The sequence below is a fragment of the Callorhinchus milii genome, unplaced genomic scaffold (assembly GCF_018977255.1).
Source record: "Callorhinchus milii isolate IMCB2004 unplaced genomic scaffold, IMCB_Cmil_1.0 Scaffold2, whole genome shotgun sequence".
NCBI classification, from domain to species: domain Eukaryota; kingdom Metazoa; phylum Chordata; class Chondrichthyes; order Chimaeriformes; family Callorhinchidae; genus Callorhinchus; species Callorhinchus milii.
The window spans coordinates 17,721,434-17,742,405 of NW_024704743.1; the positions used below are offsets into that span (position 1 = coordinate 17,721,434).

At 40.5% G+C, this 20,972-nt stretch overlaps 1 protein-coding gene across 1 annotated transcript in view; it reads left to right on the forward strand.

The window, feature by feature from the left end:
- The window catches only part of LOC103181585 (disintegrin and metalloproteinase domain-containing protein 22), a 140,960-nt gene that overhangs the window by 117,086 nt on the left and 2,902 nt on the right, over positions 1-20,972 (forward strand). The window contains exons 24-29 of the mRNA XM_042331863.1: positions 664-735; positions 3,669-3,793; positions 6,499-6,516; positions 7,300-7,410; positions 9,499-9,599; positions 10,996-11,062. Coding sequence (XP_042187797.1) covers positions 664-735; positions 3,669-3,793; positions 6,499-6,516; positions 7,300-7,410; positions 9,499-9,599; positions 10,996-11,062 — 494 coding nt within the window. The remainder of the gene's footprint in view (positions 1-663; positions 736-3,668; positions 3,794-6,498; positions 6,517-7,299; positions 7,411-9,498; positions 9,600-10,995; positions 11,063-20,972) is intronic.

The window sequence follows — 20,972 nt, forward strand, 5'->3', positions numbered from 1 at the left end:
TGAACCCTAATCAAGGTAAATTCAGTCCAAGCAAGTTATACAATAATACTGCTCAGTACTAGACTTTCCTATGGTCAGACAGGTATAGAACCACACTCATCCTTCACTATACTCAAGGACCCTCCAGTTCCTCCTACTACACATAAATAACAATGGAGCTACAATGAAAAAACAATGTTACTTTCTTTTTCTAAAGGAATTACTTTGAACAAAAAGTAGTCCCTCTAAGACTGTAGAGAAAAAATTATAACCACAAGGGAGAACAGAGAGGCATGTGTACCTGTGGGGAGAAAATTAGAAATATAATTGGACACACTAAATATTTTAAAAGATCAGTTGCTAAGTATAATTTATATGATCAATTTCTATTTATAATTAGTACATTGGAAATGTTCTTGATTTCCTATTGCTACGTAGGGCCGAATGGGTGGTTCCCATGCTGATTTACGTAAAGCCTGCTTCCAGAATAATAAAATGATAATTCTCTATTGTATAAGCATATAGTTAGATATTAACCCCATCTCCTTCATAAAGGCTACTTTAAAATGAAGATGGACTTGCTAATCATTGCTTACAGTTTGGGACTCAATGTTGTTTCATGAAAAGTGGAAGGAGAATGTATAAACTATATATAACATTTGTTTCTATTTTAATTTGTTGCAGATCTGTAGTAATGAAAAGAAGTGTGTGTGTGGAGAATCCTGGAGAGGCGATGATTGCAGTGTATATTTCCCAGTTGGAATAGGAAAAGTCGCACCAGTTGGCCATGGTTCGTGTAAATAGAGTTTATTTGTGATGTCTGTCGGGACTTCAAAGCTGAATCTTTTACTATAATCTAAAATCTTAAAATCCATAACATCTGGTACGCAGACAACATTAAGATTCCCACATTCGGTCCATCACCATGACTGTCTGCCTTCTTCCACCTCTGAAACATTGCCTGATCATGCCTTTATCTCACTCCGCTGCTATTAACAGCCTCATCCATGCTTCTGTCAGCAACAACTTGCATTTATTTAGTGCTCTTCACGTAGGGTAGCATCTCTGCTGTCCACTTGAGGATAGTTTTCTTTTAGTGTTCTCACCCAGCACCCTACTTCCACTCTGCAGAAGTTTCAAATATTCGAGTTCTTTCCCAAGCTCTGCACATGCATTACCTCTTCATCAAAATATAATCCTTCACATTTGATAAAGAACCATTCACATCAGGGGGACATCTCAAAGTGTTTCACAGGATATGCTGTAAAGTGTTGTGACTGTGTATTTTGTAGGCGAATGCGACAGCCAGTTTGTGCCCAGCAATGTCACACAAACAGTGAATGGCCAATTTTATCTGGGAGGATTGAGAGAAACAGGACATTGAGAGAAACTCCTTTCTCTTTTCGAATAATGCTTTGAGAGCCTTGTTCTGTTTTTCAAATCTCGCTATGATGTCACACCGTCCTATCCATGTAATCGCTTCCACCTTACATTGCAGTAATATTTTACACAAAATGTTATTGGAATATGGAAGACAAGTGGAGCTGAACCCATGGCAACATTTAAAAGGGAATTGTAGAAATACTTGAAAGAAATTAATATTAAAGAAGATGAGCAAAGAACCGGGGAAGGCATTTGAGTATATAGAGTCAATGAGCTAAACAAATACAGATATAATGGTTGAATGGCTTCTATTTTCCATGATTCCAATTGTATGTATTTTTAAATAAAACATATTATCCCTTTGTATGATGCAGATTTTTACCGACAAACCCTGGCTGCAGTGTTTGACTTAAATGTAACGTTTTCTTTTGCCTAATAGACCATATAGAATGACAGCGGTAAAATTATTAATGCACTTGGTGGCTTTGTTAGCAAAATAATCTTGCTAATTGGAATGTTAATGGAAAAGTAGAGATTAAAATGCAATTACATACTGCGCTTAATGGAGACAGAACATAGTTTTATTAAAGTCAAAAGTTACTTTCCAGAAATCAACAAGAATTTAATAAAAACTTGTCCTCCACTTGTTTTCCATATTCAACAACTTTTTGACATTTCAGTTAATAGGATGTGCTGTGCATTGTGCCCAATACACATTTGTATTAAAGTTTACATATTCATTCCTGTCCAAAAAGTTTTGTGAATTGCGATGATCCCATTTGCATTCATAGTGACTTTTTACAAATCAGACTCATTCTCTTATCACAAAAGCTGGAGTGAATTTTCTTTACAGTAAAACAGTGCAATGTAGTCATGTGAATTATTCATCAGAAAATGTAGCAGTTTATAAATTAGCTGTTGTTCCATTGTTGTTCTACCATAAAACAACCTTTGTGGAGTAAAATCCTGCAAAACCTTAGTTAACCTTAGCATTGTGCCATTAACTGCAATGACACATTGGTGACTAATCATTACACAAATAGTTATGAAAAACAGCCCATATGTTTGACACATGTTGAGATAATAATTATACCTCATATTCGTAATATTTTTTGCTAGAGGCAAATGCTTTAGCTTCCAATGAGTTTAATTCTTACCCCAATTTACTCAATCATAAATAGAGTTGCACTTTTTAAAATTATTGGGCAGCTGCAAATTGGACCAGCAATAGAAGTCACTTCTGGAGTTTATATTTTGGTATTATCACATGATTTTTATTCATGAGGAAATGAATTGAGGTTTAAGAAATTTGAAAGTTGTTATTGAGTTTAATGGAGACGAGCGTTTTAAGATAATTTTACATGTTGGGAGAATGCAGGTAGTTTTCATTTAATTGCATTTATCAGTAGATTGATTTTAATAGTGGGGAAATTGCTGTAATAGGGACAATTACTCATACCAAAATTTTGAAAAATATAATAAATAAAATAATAATAATCCTTGCATTTCATATAGAGCTTTTCACGTCTTCTAGACGTCTCAGAGCCCTTCACAACATATGCTGTAAAGTGAATTGACTGTATATTTATGGGCGAAACACGGAAGCCAATAGCGCACAGCAATGTTCCATAAACAGTCGTGGATTGAAGTGACCAAATTATTTTTTTTTATATCAAATCAAACATCAAATTCATTGTTGTCAATCATTTTAAAATGACATGTTGTTTAACTTTCTTTTGGTCTAATAATTCTGTGGCTATCTATCTACAATCTTACAGATTTTATCCATTGCTATTGAGCTTATCTCTGAATCCATTGATTCATTTTGAACCAGCTACAGACTAAAATCTATAAGAAATCTGTAAAATCTAAAAGAAAGATGGAGAGCACAGTGTGTTTGTGTTAAAAGAATCATTATTCTACATTTGTTACACAGAAATGACCAGCACTTGTAAGTAAACAATGGGTATCAATGTTTGAATATTCACAAAAACAGTGTCAAAATGGAGGGGGTGCAGAGAATATTGATTGAAATCGGAAAACAGGTATGTTAACACGAGGGGAGAACACAAACACACCTGCACCAGGTAGGAGAGGACTGAGGTGCACCTCAGACAGGCAGCAGAAATCAGCGTATCGGGCGGATAGGAGGGGAATAATGTTGAGGGTTGTGTGAAAATCTCAGATAAAGTTCTAGATATGTGTTGAAAATGTACTGAGCCCTGGAAAGACTGGCAATTTGAAATACTTAAACTGAAACAAGAACCAGCCTTTACAAGTCTATATTTATATTAGTTTCTCGAGAGTATGACTGCTTGTGTTCCTCTCCCGTTGTCGCAGGATCGGGGAGAACCAATATCATTATTGGTGCCATCGCAGGTACTATCCTGGTGGCGGCCCTGCTATTAGGGGGCACGGCGTGGGTTTACAAGTGAGTATCAAACCTTTCTCATTGCATTGCCGAACGACTTGCTTCAATTCATTTCCACATATCTGGAACCAAATCAGCAACAAAACCTTGTCAAATATTATCTTCCGCTGGGTAAATATTTCAGTAGTCTATACATAGTTTAGCTTCCTTCCTCTCCCGCCACTCCCTTCTCGAACCGCTCCAATTGGGCTTCCGTGCCGCCCACAGCACAGAAACCACCATGGTCAAAGTGACAAATAACATTCTGTCCATCTGCGACCAGGGCTCCCTCTGCCTCCTCGTCCTCCTTGACCTCTCTGCTGCTTTCGACACCGTCGACCACTCTGTCCTCATCAACCGCCTCTCCTCTCACCTTAACCTCCTCGGCGCTAACGCTTGCACTTCATCTCTTCAAACAGCTTCTCCTCTAGCATATGGACCGTCTTGTGCGGCGTTCCTCAGGGCTCTGTCCTTGGTCCCCTCCTCTTCAACATCTATTTATCTAGTATTAAGTATATTTATTTATCTAGTAGTAAGTAGGAACTCACTTGTTAGTCGATTGGCGGATCGCTTTCCGGGGATAATAATCCCTTCAAAATACTTATAGTTTGGTCACTCAATCCACGACTGTTTGTGGGACGCTGCTGTGCGCAATTGGCTGCCGCATTTCGCCCACAAATATACAGTCAATTCGGTTTACAGCATATTCTGTGAAGCGCTTTGAGACGTCGAGAAGACGTGAAAAGCGTTATATCAAATGCAAGGGTTATTATTATTATTATTATATGCTCCCTCTTGGTGACATTGTCCGCAGACATGGGGTCAACTTCCACATGGATGCGGATGACACTCTCTCTCTGCCTCCACCCTTGACTCCAGGACCACTGCTGTCCTGACAGAATGTCTGTCAGACATCAAGTCCTGGATGAGAGTTAACTTTCTTCAGTAGAACGTCAACAAGACCGAGGCTCTCCTGATAGGCTTCCGTCAGCGCCTCCTCACTTCAGGCACTGACAGCATCACCATCCGTGGATGTACACTCCACCTCACTGAGCCAGTCCAGAACCTTGGGATCTTGTTTGACCCTCAACTACCCTTTCTACCCCACATCTGCGCCATGACCCGCTCTGCCTACCCCCACCTCCGCAACGTTGCCCGGCTCCGACATTGTCTCACACCGCAGACTGCCGAAACCCTCAAACATGCCTTCATTACATCGAGGCTCGACTATGCAAACTCACTGCTTGTCTGACTCCCCAACTCCACAGGCTGCAGATCATTCAGAACTCTGCAACCCGTGTCCTCTCTCGCACCAGGCTCCCCGACCCTATCACCCCCATCCTTGCCCAACTCCACTGGCTTCCCATCACAGAGAGGATACAGTCCAAGATCCTGGTCCTCATCTTCAAAGCCCTCCACGGTCTTGCTTCCCCCTACCTCTGCAACCTCCTAACCCCCTACCATCCTGTTTGCTCCCTCCACTCAGCGGGCTCTGGCCTGCTTCACATCCCCTGCCTTGCTCACCCCACTATCGGCGGGTGGGCCTTCCGCCACTCTACACCCACCCTCTGGAACTCCATCCCGCATTTCCTCTGTCTCACCCCCTCTCTCGCCATCTTCAAGACCCACCTCAAGACCCTCCTCTTCAAACATGCTTTCGATCTCCCTACTTCCCCCCTGCCCTCCCCCGTCCCCCACCCGACCCTCAGCTCGAGTCCGTAACTCTGTTTGTCCAACGGCTTGGGATGTCCTCTCGACATGAAAGGCGCTATACAAATGTAATTTTGTTGTGTTGTAGTTTACACATTTACTCTGGAATTCCATTCCCCAGTAACTCCGCCTCGCCCCCTCCTTAGCCTCTTTCAAGTCCTGTCTCAAGACCTTCCTCTTCAACCGTGCCATCGGCCATTCCCCTTCCCTCCCTTCTCCCCCCCTGACCCCAGTTCGGGTCTGAAATGCAGTACACTGTCCAACGCCTTGGTACATCCTCCCGATGTGAAAGGCGCTATACAAATATAATCTGGTTGATGTTATAGTGTTCTTCCCATTCCTCCTTCTCTCCTCCCCCACCCAATCCCCCCCACGAGGATTCCGGGAACTGTTGGACTAGACGAACATAGTCTAGTGACTTATCCTTTCCTTGCAGGAGATGTAAGCAGTGTCCCCTTGGAGTTCAGTTGGCTCCAAAGGGACCTGCTTGACAACCAAATTTTGGAATGAAATCAGTCATGTGTGGCAGACTTGGGAGTATTCCAGGGGACTGCTCATGACAGCCCAGCCAGCCTGGCTCATCGGCAGGCCTTGGAAGGGCAGATCGATCACAAGGGAGCAGGGATTCTCCCCAATCAACTCCTGTTTACCCTGGAAGCCAAAGTGCATAGTTACAGTGGTCCTAACTGGAGAAGTAGTGGGATGCTTGTCAAACAGTGCTCTCAATGGCAGGCCATGTAGCTTTAGAAGAATCTGGTTTAGATACTCTTAAGAACGTTGATGGGTTTCCGCATGTGTAAGACACCCAGCTAACCAAAAACAAGTTGCTGAAAGTAAGAGAATGCAAGATTGGTTGATCGAGAAAAGGTGTTTAACCTCCAAAGAGTTTATTGACCATTAATTAAATAGTGTAACTTTTAGTGTTCCTGGAAATTGACTATTTGAATTTCTTCTCTCAACTGTTGGCACTAATTTAGTTTCTATTTCCTTGCTCCCTTCTGCTCGACATTTGAAAGAAACTTCAGGCAAGGAAGGTATGTTCATTTTCATTATCAAATGTTTGGTCTTCTATATTTTGTTTTAGAGGGGAAGAAAAACACACCCTAACTTGGAGTCTCTCATTCTGATACATATTCACAGTGATAATCCTCCCATCCACATCTTTACTATTCCGCCCCCCATTTGATTGTGTGTTTCTCCCACCCCAGCCACTGGGAGCAACCAGTGGTGGCTTTCAGCACAGCTCTGAGGTTGACTGTTGGGAGGTGTATGTCTGCAGGGCAGGGATAGTTTTGACTCTCCCAAGAGAGATTCAGCTTAAGCTCTGCCCTGCTGTGCTCCATCCAGTCACCAACAAGGCAAAACTCACCCAAATGGCAACAGGTGAGTCAGAGTGCCGGTCAATTTGGACTTGGGGTATGGATCAGCCATTGATCTAATAGAATGATGGAACAGGCTTGAGGGGCTGAATGGCCTACTCCTGTTTCTATGTTCCTACGTTCAAGCTGTGTTTTTCTGGAGCTCCGGGACTGCCCAGCGCCAGGTTCATCACAGAAACACGTACATGTTGGGTGAGCTGAGTGTTAAACCTGTTAAGACTGTGCTTCGATTTTAACATTATCTTTACAGCTTTTGTTTCCCACTTAGCAAAGCTTTATAAATATGTTGCTTGTGATACCATGCAGCATAACATCAACCAAATTTGAGCTTTGAATCCAACAGTTATGATGGATAGCAATGTTATGGTGGATGGTAGTTCTAGATGTACTTGTTCTGGGTTTGATGGCTCTTCTTTCCTACCTTCCCACTGTTTGTAGGCAAATGCCACAAGGAGACTATGTCAAAAAGCCTGAGGATGCTGACTCTTTCTATAATGACATACCTCCTGGAGTCAGCTCAAACTTTTCAGCATCTAGTTCTAAGAAAAGGTCTGCATTTCTCTTTCAACCTGTTCTTTTACAAGCAACAAGGATATTTAATTAATTTAGACAATTAAGTAAAGCACATGAGTAAAAAGAGAGAGAATCTTAGGCTTTCATCATTTCGGATACAATATCCCCCTGTGTGTTTGGATACAATTGCAGACATCGCTTGTGTAGCCAGTTGTGTATTTTTTACCCTCAACGGGTTTCAGACACTAAAAAGCCTACACCTGCCTTGGGAGAAGGTGGAAGGCAAACTACAAATTAGATTGTGGTTCCCACCCAAACTGATCAAACTTCAAAAGCGTCTTTTAAGTTAAAATGATGACTTTTTTCACAGAGAGACTCAGTCCTGCATGTAAATTAGGGAGAGACAACAACTCTGGTATTTTTATTTCACTCCATCACTGCTCTCCTCATTGCTGGTGAAAGCCACTGCTGAGCTGCTCCTAACTCTGGCTCACAAATCCTAGACCCTGAGGTCACAGTACAATACAAAATTACATTTGTAAAGCGTCTTTCAGGTCAGGAGGACGTCCCGAGGCGCCTAACAGTCAGGGATTAGGACCTGATTAGGGAGGGGTGGAGAGCAGGGAGGGTAGGAGGGTGACCGAAGGCACGGTCGAAGAGGAGTGTCTTGAGATGTGTCTTGATGGAGGCAAGGGAGCGAGCAAGGCGAAGGGAATGTGGGATGGAATTCCAGAGGATGGGGGCAGAGAGAGGGCAGAAGTTAAGGGGTAAGGGTCAACTGGAAAGCCTGTGAGTTGCTGGCGTGTCTTTTGCAACGGGCGCATGAAAAGTTATTGACATTGCCCACTTGTGAGTGGTGCATGACATGGACTGCAGAGTCCAGGGTGACTGGATGCCACACATTGCACCAGCAGTGTTTGAGGTTAGGAAACAGAAACCAGTGCTCATTATTCCACCCCAGCTCAATGGCCAGTGCTCACTCCTGCAGGCATATTTACTACAATATTCTGTCCTATCTTTCCCAGTCAGTAAAATAGATGTAGTGCTTCTCCAGACATTGTCGAAGGCTGTTATCATAGAATCATAGAATTTTACAGCACAGAAGGAGGCCATTCAACTCATCGTGCCTGCGTCTTTGAAAGAGCTACCCACCCCCAGGGCTATGACTCACCCTGGGGGAAAATTCCACCTGGGTCTCTAGATTTACTCTATGAACATAGAATTTCAGAGGAACCAGAATTAGACAAATTGTTGAAATTCAGTCTGAGCTTTGAAGTCAATTTTCTGTAGTTCTTGAAACATCTTACAGAATACCGCCATCAAAATTAAGACTACACTGTATTTAAGAATTTGCCAAATGGATGCTCTAAAATGCTACATAAATTAAGAAAATCTAGACCTATTTGGGAAATTTCTCCCCAAATGTGTTGAGAGATTTAGGTTGAACGCTTGAGTTTGTGTGCAGGTGAAAATGATTTGCTTGCAACATAGAGCCCCCTCTTCCCACACCTTGAACATTGGCATATTGGAATTGGGGCTGCTCCTATCTATTCATTTACGGACAGGAGTTTGACAGTCTCGGAGGGAACCAATTTTGACTACTGAAGTTTTCTAATGAACAAATTTCCTTTGAGTATTACCGTCCATCTATTCCTTCCACGTGCAGACTCTGAAATGGTCTTGAAAATAGGCTGATACAGTTGCAAGTTTTTTTTTAAAAAGTACATAAGTAAAACAGAGATAAGGAGCACACAGGTGGAAATTGTGAATGTACAGCACGACTTTGCGCACACGCAAAGCAGAAAATTGGGACGCCTTTCCTTCGCTTGTGAGTCAGCTGCAGTGTAATGAATTGCATGCACCAAGGTAAGCATAAAAGGGTTGTCACGCCAAAGGCTGCACTTTCTGTTAACTCATGCAAGTTTCTTTGTTTGAATGTCACCGTCAGTATTGCATCAAAACAAATAACAGATGGAGTGACGTCTCCGTTTGGGTATTGTGACAATGCACGTTTGAGAATCCACAGAATAATCAAATGTTCCCATTATTCTCTGGAACCTCATCAAACCTTTGATTAACTCCAAGCGGAAACTGTATTGTATTGTGTGCCTCACTTTATTTCAGATCAAATGGACTCTCGCATTCTTGGAGTGAACGGATTCCAGAGGAAAAACATATTTCAGAAGTGTGTGAAAATGGCCGACCAAGAAGTAACTCTTGGCAAGGTTTGTGCTCTTTAATATTTAATGCAAGTTTCATTTTTAGTTGGTTAACCCCAGTACAACATGACGGATAAAACCTCCAAACCGTACCCATGGCTAAATTTTACATTGTTGGTATATTTGGGATTGAAGTCAGGGAATGGAAAGGATGCAGTAGCAACACCGTAATGCTATAGTGATGGCAACTCTTAAGTGCATTGTATCATAGAAACAGGAAGAGGTCATTTAGCCCATCGAGGCTGGTCCAGTAATTTATTAGATCATGGCAGATCTTTTAAAACCATTTCTTTATACCTCTTCATAACCTTATTAAACAAGCAGAGAACCATCTCTATTTTAACAATGGCTCAATTAAAGTTGGTTATTTGCTGTGTACAATATCGATTGCCGCATTTTACTGCCAAAAATACAGTCACTATAGAGTAAATCCCTTGAAGTGCTTTGAGACATTCTTGCCAAATGTAAGATTAGTATTAATAATAATGTAAATTTTTGATCTGATCTCACTTCCAATCAGAAATTTAAATATTATGTTCACTTGGTTGGATCTGGATACCAGAGAGAAGAGTTTCCATGGTTCATCTTGTCACTTCCTTTCCCCTGTCCCAGTTAACCTGCTTTATATCAGTTCCTCATCTAAATTAACCCTAAATTCAAATCAACTCCAAATTCAAATTAATTGGCTACTCATCTCATCTTGATGGGTTTTATGGTGTGCTGTGGTGCCGATTAACTTTATATGGTTTGGTTTGCATGCAGAAACGAGAGCACATTCCACGTTGAAAGGTCTTCTTGTTTCTTATCCTTTACTGAGGCACAGAATCTGAGCCCGTGTCTGTTCAATGCATGCTTGCGTTGCGATGTCATTGATGTTGCTTAGCACTGGAGCCTGCATGGAGATGGGGCGTGAAGCGAAGTAGAGTTAGAAATTCAACACCTGCTAGTTGGTGAGTTCACATTCATGTCTTTCTCTGCTCTCTGCTACCTTCAGTCCTGCTCTGTGCTAGCTCCAGATGTGAAAGAGCGTGAATGGGACGTGGGAACATCAGCACGTTCCCGATAGTGTCACCCCACGTGAGATGTTTTTGCATGTTGTAAAGTGTTGCCATTTTTCCTTCCCTTCCCTACTGTCTACTGCAGCCATTTAGAATACGAGAACATATTATCAGGGTTGGAAACCTCCTTGGAGCACAGCAGTAAGTCACCGCAAGCAAGATCCCATCATTTTATTTCCAGGTTGTTGTCTGGCAGACGGAGGAACAGGAATGTAACAGTTGCTACTGGAGAACTTCTTTCTTTAGGCTTATGCCAGTGCCTTGGGATGTCCTCCCAACGTGAAAGGCGCTATACAAATGTAATTTTGTTGTTGTTCTGATTATGTTTTGATTATTTCCTTCAGGGAATTTGGGAGCCAACCGAAAGAAAATGAAAGGAAAGAAATTCAGACCACGCTCTAACTCTACAGAGTGAGTACACAGCTTTGAAGTAGAAATTGTTTTGGCGTGATGCATTACATTCTGTATTTTCTATCTGCACTGAGGAAAACAGGAGAATGGGACTAAATGGATACTCTTTCAGAGAGCTGGCCAGCACGTGTGTAATGGGCTGAAAGGTCTCCGTCTGTACTGTCAATTTCCATTGTTCTACATGTTTTATGGTGTGTACAGTAAGTAACTTCAGCAAGTGGGGTTTTCTTCATTGACTTCTTTAAGCGTTTGCCTTTCTTACTAAAAAAAACTTGAATGAGCTGTTGAAACCGTTCTAAGAGTTGCGATCTGCCCTCCCCACCATCAGCAGTCGGGCCATCAGCCTTTCTGCCCCGACCCTCTGGAACTCTGTCCCGGAGCCTCTCCGCCTTTTCCATTACACTATAACACACTCAGGACATTTTTACCCATGACAATAAAAGGATTTCTTTCAGGGGCATCCCTGATGGTGTAATGGGTAGAGCTGCACTTCACAGTTCAAGTACTTGCTGGTTCAAATCCCAATCCATGCTTAGAGGTGCATGTGGAGTTTAAATTGGCCCTGGCCTTCCCAGGGTTAAGGAGGGGAAAAACCAACCAGGGTTCCTGCTTCTGGTCCTTATGTAGTATTGCGTACTGTGCATGTGTGTGTAGGTGCGTGGGAGCCAGGTGGGGAGAGGTCAGGCTTGGTGGAAGCCCTCTACAGTCAAGTGGCCCGCTGACAATCATTGCCAAGGTTTACATATGAGCAATGAGCACAGTGCGAGGCACCAGATGGCAACGATGGCCCATGAAGCCGCACCCTAGAGGAGGCGGCTAGAACAAGAGAAGAGGCGGGTGTATATCAGTGGAGAGAGATAATTGGACAAGTTAGATTTATCTGGGAAAAAAAACATTCAATTCTCCCTTAAAATGAGAATTCACTTCAAATGGATTTCTATTTATTGCTTGAATGAAGGCTTCCAACAACAATCAACTTTCCACTCTCCTCTCTCCAAAAGTGGGAGTAGACCCAACTCCAAAATCTAGAATCCATTATCACTCCTGTGCCCAGTCCCCTGTACACTCTCGTCATTAGGGACTCTGTCACGTTTTACACTTGAAGACTGCGCTGGTGAATTATTTGAAATCTCTGTTTGCTTTGGAATGTATCACATTTTAAGCAAATGAATATTAATTTGAAATGAGGCAATCATTTTGTGTAGCTCTCACTTCTAATAATCAAAGAATACTGAAACATACAAAATACTGAGCTGTTGGAAGATTGGAAATGTACCCTGAAATCAGTGTTGCTCTACAGAGTATTGTGATCAATGCACCAGTTGTATTCTGTCCCAGGTTATGCTAACACAGAACCTGTGGAAAGATGCTTTGAAGACCCAGTCTGCCTGGATAAGATTTTATAGTTGCTCATATAGATAAATTCCATTAACGGCTTTATACCAGTTGGAGCTTCAAACTTGCTTTCATTCTGGTATAAATTTGCAAGTATTAACAGGACAAGCATTACCACAGGATGATCTAGTATATGTCATGAGAGAGAGAATTGGATACTAGGATCTAAATTTGAATGGGGTTAGGTTCACATTTTTCACTTTGTGGCCTTGACGTTTGAATGAGATCTTCAATTGAAGAGGGAGAATTACTATTCTCTCGCTAAGTCATTTATATCTTTAACCTGAATTCTAGCTGCAATATGACACCAACCCAAATTAAATATTTCAAAGTGACACAGGGGATTAATAAATGACTGATTACGAAACACAGTGATTAATAAATGTAATAGTCACAAAATCTTTAACAGTGAACATTTGATTATCACTTTTTTAATCTTAAAAATGCAGTAATCCAAAATGCATTCAGTTCCTTATTATCGCTAGGGATAATTAAGGAACACTTCATCAACTGAAAAGATATCTTTAAAGACAACTTTAGGACTGAACATCTCTCTAGGTCTTTCAGACTTTTAATTTGGGATTTCGGATTGGTTTTTATAATGTTTGCTTTTAAAATTATTTTTACGGCAGTGCCTGACAGGGAGGTGTGAAACATACATTCCACTCTCCATCTCCTGATTCAAGTTTTCTCAATCCACGCATAGCTCGGAAAAGTCTTTAAGCATGTGTCAGAGAGTGGATTTCTTCATCAGATCATGGACTAAAAATAATTGTAATAAATAATAATTTACAGTTTTTGTAAAGTACAGTAAAGATTTATTTGAAGGTGAATGCCACTTTGCGCACAGTAATGTCCCAAAGTGTATGATCAATTTTATCTGGGGGTTGTTGACTCAGGTCCTCCTGCTTGTGAGGCGAGTGCTCTAACCAATACACTGGTATAAATCAAGAAATGTTCAATCAAAAATAGTTGGTCGACCATAAAAGTTGGTCACCACTAGTTAGACTATGTGCTCAAAGCCCTGACATGGAGTGTGAATCCACAATCTCTTAACTTTTCTTTCTATGAATGCATAATTGCAAAATTGCTACTCACAGTAAAATAGTAGATTTTGGAACTAGGAATGAAAAAGCCACTTCCCTCACTATATTTAAAACAAGATTACCATGTTTGTATTCCGAGAGGCGCGGAAAGAGAAAACATTCTTCTAAAATCGAGGATGGAATTCAGTCATTAAGGACAATTTTTTAAAGATAATTTTTTGACTGCAATTCAGTCTTGTTTCTTAATTATCACTGGCAATAATGAAGTACTGGAATGAGTTAAGAAACAGCGCAATTTTGATTCCATAATCTCTTTTAGCAGGTACTAATGTCTATTCTTTAAAAATACTTCACTGGGGGTGGGGGTTGCATTAAGGCCATTGAGTGACATAAGCCACATCATAACTGTTTCTCCTGATCAGTCCTTTGTGCATGAGCCAAGTGAGCAGCAGTTTATTTGCTTGATGGTGACCAGAATGCAGATGAAGTTGCTATTGGTTGATGTTACATTGTGTTTGTGTCTGTATTTTATTGTGTTCCGTTGACATGACCTAACTACAAAAGGCTCATGGAGTAAAACACAGGGTTTTAAAGTTAAAAGTACATTGAAGACAATTTATAACATTTTGGCAAATAGTTATTGTTATTAAAACCTCTTGCCTTTTAACTGTTTGTCTTCACCACGCTATTTTATAGCAAGGGAATAGTGCACAGTGAAGGATTATGTATAGGTTCTGTATGAATTATGTAGCAGCTCATAGGGCACATCTACACGTATGCTCTTCCTTGTAAAGAAACCAAGGAATGGGGGGGAATCTGCGGCCTGAGATATGATGATTATCACAAGGTGCAGAATATTCAGTCAGTCTTGCCCAATACTGAGTGACTGTTTGGAGCTGAGCCACCCTTCTGACTTCTGGACAATCGTTCAGTCCTGGATTGCCACCATTTTTAAAAAAGAAATGCAAGGAATTCACTTTTCATTAAAAGCAGAATAATATGTTAGGGGCAGGATTTAGAACATTAATAAAGCCTGTCATAGTTTATTGTCAATATCCCCTGTATGTTTCACAGTTTCAAACTCTATCATGAAATCTGCCAAAATAAATCCCTGTGTACACAATCCTCACATAATTGCAAAATAATGCTTCTAGTTTTATTATGCAAGACTGATTTGACTGCTTGGAGGCAGCAATAGGTAGCCAGCCTTCTCACTATTAAAGTAACTTTAACAAAGCAATTTCTAGTGTTGCGGAATTGCCGAAAATTGGAAACCATGAACTAAATGAATGCTGTGGGATAGTGCACATATGTAGTATTAATTGCTGCTTTAATGCCTGCTAATATTCGTGTTGCTGCTTTTGGGATGAATGGTTTCTGTGTTTTCAATGCATTTTTCTGTGCTTATAGACGGTGATGATGTGATGTATAGTAGTACTTCAGTTTTGCATAAACTATTGAAACAGAAAAGCTAATTTGCAGAGAGCCTTGTATTTTATGTTGAGCCAAATTAGCCACTGTGTCTAATTGTATGAGCCTTGGTGTAGTTTACATTGTACCATTTCATTTGTATACATTGCAGTTTGCTCTGTAGAACCATAGTAATGTATGTGGCATATTCACTTGCATTTTGGTGAAGAAAGAACCTCTTGCTAAGCTTTGCTGTGATCTCAGATATCCTCTTCTTCTTATTCCACTTCCTTTGTTCTCCCACCCCCAATGCTTTCTGCAGGTATTTAAACCCATGGTACAAAAGAGAATATAATGTAGCTAAGTGGGTAGAAGATGTGAATAAAAACACTGAAGGACCATACTTTAGGTATTTCTAAAATAATTGTATTTTAATATATTTTTTGCCAAAGCTCTTCAGCACATTCTTGGCTAGAACCTGCCGCCTTGTATTAAAATACAAAGTACTGCAGGTAGTACTGCCTTGTTCATTTGCTGCCTTGGATGACTAACTATCTCTAGGCTTCTTACAGCTCCTTCTTTGCATCCTGTGCTGACTCCCCCCCTTCACACCCACACCCACCCGCACAGAACCACTGTAGTGCATGCTTCCTTCAGCACCACCATGTTCTCTCCACTTTCAAGTGATGTGGTAACCCAGTGGCTCTGTCACATAATCACCATCAACGATTAACCAAATGGTGTTGCCAGGGTAAGCAGATGAGTCATAGAGCACTTTCGTATCCACATTGTTCTGACGATGTCCTTTTTCACTGTACACAATGTCCTGTTAATACAATTACATCTGCAACAACATTCTGCTCTTATGCTGCAATGATGTGCCTAATGTGCCATCAGGCAATGCAACAGGAACATGGGTGAAGGGTGAGTGCCAAACTCTATTTTACCAAATGCTGGTGGTTTTACATATTTTCACTGCAGACATTGCATCAAACGTCCTTGAATTCAAACTGTGACAGTGAAATTATCTAGAACAAATACTAGTTAACTGCTGAGCTTGTTCTGAATCACTCTACTCTTCAGCTGACTTCTTGTATATGCATTCAGTTTATCATTGCCATTTTAATTAAAGGTTCACATTTCTCCATGATCCTTCCACCCCCATCCCCCACCCTCCCTCCTTTCATTTTGTCTTCCTCAGTCTCATAGCTAACCGGTAAGGTTCTTGGATTGCTTTTCTTCCTTCAGACCTCATCTCTTGCTTTTGCTTTACATTACACCTTGAATTCAAAGAAGGAATATGTGGCTAGAGTTAACCCTTTTGTGCATGAACATTGCTCACGCATTTCACAGTGCCGGCCAACAGAAGCAGATGTGTTAATTTTACAAGCAAAGGACTTGTCAGGCTTTAGGGTATAACACAGAAGGGACTGACCAGCCCTTGAATTTCATGTCTTGTTTGCGACTTATTTTGAAGTGCTATAGGATGATTGAGGCAGTTCTCTAGGTTAGTCCAAAGGTAAGAAAAAATATATACACTAGCATTTTGTTAGAATACGAAGTGACAGATAAAAAATGAGCGATCAATGAGTTGCTGCATAAATTTGGTCAAATGAACCCAGTACCAGCGCAGGACTAGGCTCAAGTGCTTCCATATTACAACAACAATAACAACTTGCACTTATATAACGCCCTCCACGCAGCGTAGCGCCTCAGAGCATTTAACAGTGGCAGAGCTTGATGCCATATTACTGATGGGAACCATTACACTTTATCAATTTCTTTTCTCGGTAATGCAAGATGAGACCGTTTGTTCACCAAGGCAACAAAGAACTTAAATGCACTTTGTTGTTGTTGTTGATTTCCCTTCTGCTGGACGTGTGGACAAAACACTCAATATCATCAGGTGTAAAGATGGGCCCATAGACAAAACCTGATTTTTAATCCAGGAAATTTAATCCACTCCCAAATTGAGTTTCATCATAGAATTTAAAGTCTGGAGACAGCACACATACCATCTGGACATGTGCAGCTCTGTACAAAGTGCATGAAGGCAGTAGTTCAAAGACGGATGCCAGTTCCTTCTGATTTTACTCCATTTTTAAACAGCTTTTAACATGCAGTCAGTCTGCTCTCTGACCTCCTGTTTCAGGATATGCCTGAAAACGCTTAAAAGTAAACCAAAGTTTGTAGATATATTGCAACTGACTGCTCACCTAAAGCAAAGACAACTGTGATGTTAGAGGTGAGAACATTGCATTCTCTGATTTTCCCATGATAAACTTGCACGGTCCGTACATCTGTGTTCAGTCCAGAACTTAATGCTCTCAGACCCTAAGTTTTCTAAATGTACAGATGACCAAAGACTCGCCTTCAAAACGTTTTCAAGAGTATTATAGTTGTACACATTCTCCAAACTAGTTGAAAATTAAGGAAATATGGAATGAGAAAAGCCCATCAGCCATTTTCCTTTCAACAGACCTACAATTTGTATTGTAATAGATTTTGCCTTATGTATTGAAACTCCTCTGAGGGAGACAAGTAACAAGTTCCAACCACAACTGAAGGGAAAGAATGGGTGGGGTACTGAGCAAATGTCAGCAGAAAGCCCATAAAGTGAAGAACTCCAGGACGCTACCTATAAGGATGCTATTTAATGCAAGTTGCTGTTGCTGTAAATTCAGTTTAATATTTGCTGCTAAAATTCATAAAATAATTAGGTCCAACATTAAGCTTTTTTGATATCATGGGTCTCTATTCCCATGCCAGTCCTTAATTTCAGCTACAACGAATTAGGGGCATGGATATCAACAGGCTTATTATAGATAAGTCTTTTTCATAAATTTCATAAATAAATTTCATGATTTAGGAAACAAACCAAAATACACAGTCAATTCACTTTACAGTGTATTCTGTGAATCGCTTTGCGACATCTTGAAGACATGGTAAAGTGCTATATAAAATGCAAGGATTATTAAAATATGCAACTTTACACAAGAAAACTTTAGGAAATGAGGGATGATCTTAGTGGTGTATGCTGAGAGGCACTACCTGAGGATAAATCTGTCGAGGATAAATGGACATCCTTCAAAAACATTATTTGAAGTGTTAGAACGAGTGCATAACAATAATAATTCTTGCATTTTACATACCCAAGTACCACAGGGGCAATTGAAACCAAAATGTTTGAATTGGATCAATGGGAAAGTTAAGGAAAAACACAAGAATTTACAAAGCCTGTGGGGGAAAATGAAGTATATCAGGCTGAGTACAACACTGTGGAAGACGTTTAATATAAGATCTTAGAGGAATCAAGAAGGAACTGGAAAGAAACTACAGAATATATACAGCCAAACAATTCTATAATAGTAAGAGGTTAGAAGAAATAAGGAAAAAATTAAACTTGGAAGAAACCCAAAAGCATTTAAAAATGAAGAGATACTAAACATTAAGTAACCATTTATTTGAGGGTTTACCTTTCACCATGAGAACACTAAAACATGCTCTCCAGTAATTTGTCTGTCAGATCTTGAACTATCTTGGATTTTAGTGACTCAGGGGTTCCAGATAGAATCATGGATTGGAAACGCCAGGGAAAGGTAAATTACACCCCAGAATACTTACTTTACAGACACCAAAAACATGTGTGAAACACTAATTCAATTGGGGGCAGGTCAACAACGAGGAGATTCCAACAGACTAGAGACTAACAAATGTGCTTCCATAGTCAAGAAGGATGACTAAACCTGGAAACTACAGATCCTTTAGTAATAATAATAATCCTTGCATTTGGTATACGCCTTATCACATTGGAAGGACGTCTCAAAGTGCTTCACAGGATTTACTGTGAAGAGGAATGACTGTGTATGTGTAGGCAAACACAGCAGCACAATTGAGCACAGCGATATCCCACAAATGGTTATTTGTGGAGTGAATGATCAATTTTATGAGGGGGAATGTTGGCCAGGACACCAGGAGTGAGAAACTAACTCACTTCTCTTTTCGAATAAAATGATGCGAGGTGTTTGAAGAGCATTATTCAGTGATCAAACACATAATAATAATAATAATAATAATATCTCAAAACAGGATAGGGAATCAATTGTCAGAGGCAGAATGAAAGAATATCTGTATTGAAAATAACATAATAAATGATGGTCAACACAGTTTCAGAAGAGGGTAGGCATTGGGTTTAATTTGCAGAATCTTGTGGTCGAATTCTCAACAAGAATTGTGCAATTCTCGAATTTGTGAAAGAAAGATTGAATGTGTACTCTCAGCACATTCAATATTTTAACAAATCAATAATCTGAACTTTTTAGTAGTGGTCACTAGATAGTCAGCAAGGATAGGAACCTTGGCTTATCTTCTCTCCCCCGCCCCCAATAGCACCAAACCAGAGAAGCTGAGATCAATTGTAGTATCCATTAATGTCAACCTGGCTGGGATTTGATAACTTGCCATCACCTGAGATCTATCGGCAAGAAGTAGGATATTACAAAATAATCAGAGTGAAATTAACGAGGCCAACACTCTGGGCAAATAAATAACAGAATACCTCAGTATTCAGACAATTGTTGTTAGGTTATTCTAAAAAAAGTTCTTTAGAGGCATAAACAGAATGCCCTATGAATCCCATTGACTGTTTTTTCAAAGCCACTGCAGTATCAAGCTCACTCAATGTATTCCTATACTATTAGAAACATAGAAACAGGAGTAGGCTATTTAGCACCTTGAGCCTATTCCGCCATTTTATAAGATCATGGCTCATCTGTACCTCAAGTCCAATTACACGCCCTTGCTCCAAATCCTTAATACCCTGACCTAAAAAATATCTATCTACCTCCGTCTTGAAAATGTGAATGGAAAGGAAAGGAAGCACATTGTTATATAATAGGCGAGGAGGGAAATGGAGCTAAAACAGCAGGTCTCCAGGTTAGTGGCAATCCGAAATAGTATAACATTTTTAACCGCTGTTCTTGGGAGGGAGAAAAAGCCCCCACACCTGATGGTGAGCTGCGGTAGTATAGCAAAGAGGCAACGTTCTTCAAATAGTTCTGTCCCATGGAAACTGAATCATCCACTAAATGTGGCACTTACATTTATACTCAGAATCTCTACTGTGCAGTGACCATCCATTCACTGTATTCCTTCCTAGCTTTCCCCTAACAAAAGCAATATCAGGCAAACATCCAGCCATGTGAGGCTTGACTCCCATCTCAACTGTTCTGAATTCAAGGTCAAGGGTTATCGCTTACAACCGTGGATGGAGGTGAGTTCCACCAGAGAAGGCAGAATAATCTGATCCCAGCGACCCTCTCTTACTCGGATCAGACCATTCCACCATTCCCGGAGAAACATTGTGGATCTTACAACAGTCTTGTCCTCCCGCCAACAAGATTAGGATTCATTCGTATCTCTTTCAGGCAAATACATCTTGGAAAAATGGCTCTGTCATGAAGGATGAGAATTTAGCATTCAGAAATAAAACGTTACCTATGAATTTAGAAATTACACGCCAAGGATCTTTTTTTTGGTGGTTTTGTGCCTTTGTGTATCAAATCCTTCCTATATTCCCCAAGTCATCCTAAGCAATGCACCATCATTAGCTATTATAGGAGGACAAATTTGATCCCTTGCTCCACTTGCTCTAGCAAGTGGCTAGTATTGATTGCCAGTATTGATTTTCCCCCCAAACCCCCCACTCCAGTACGTTCCTAGTGTATGATAGATGCCTCTCCACAGCAGCATAACCGAGACAGTATTGTGGGAGAATAACATTGCTGCAGTGTTCCTCATCAATGCTTTATCCCCCACAAATTATACACACACAGGCAGCAGCGTAGAATGTATTGCAAGGATCTTCTCAATTTAGTTACCATAGCTTCCAATACATTCCAGAATTATTTTCCAGCCTTCCATAATTTTGATTATGTTTGAAAAAGTATTATATTACTCAATTTTTTTTTAATCTCCCCTCTCCCGTCACTTTACCCCAGTATTTTAATCACATGCGGGCTAAGAAGAAGATACACTGTCTTTTTAACAATTATTTATCA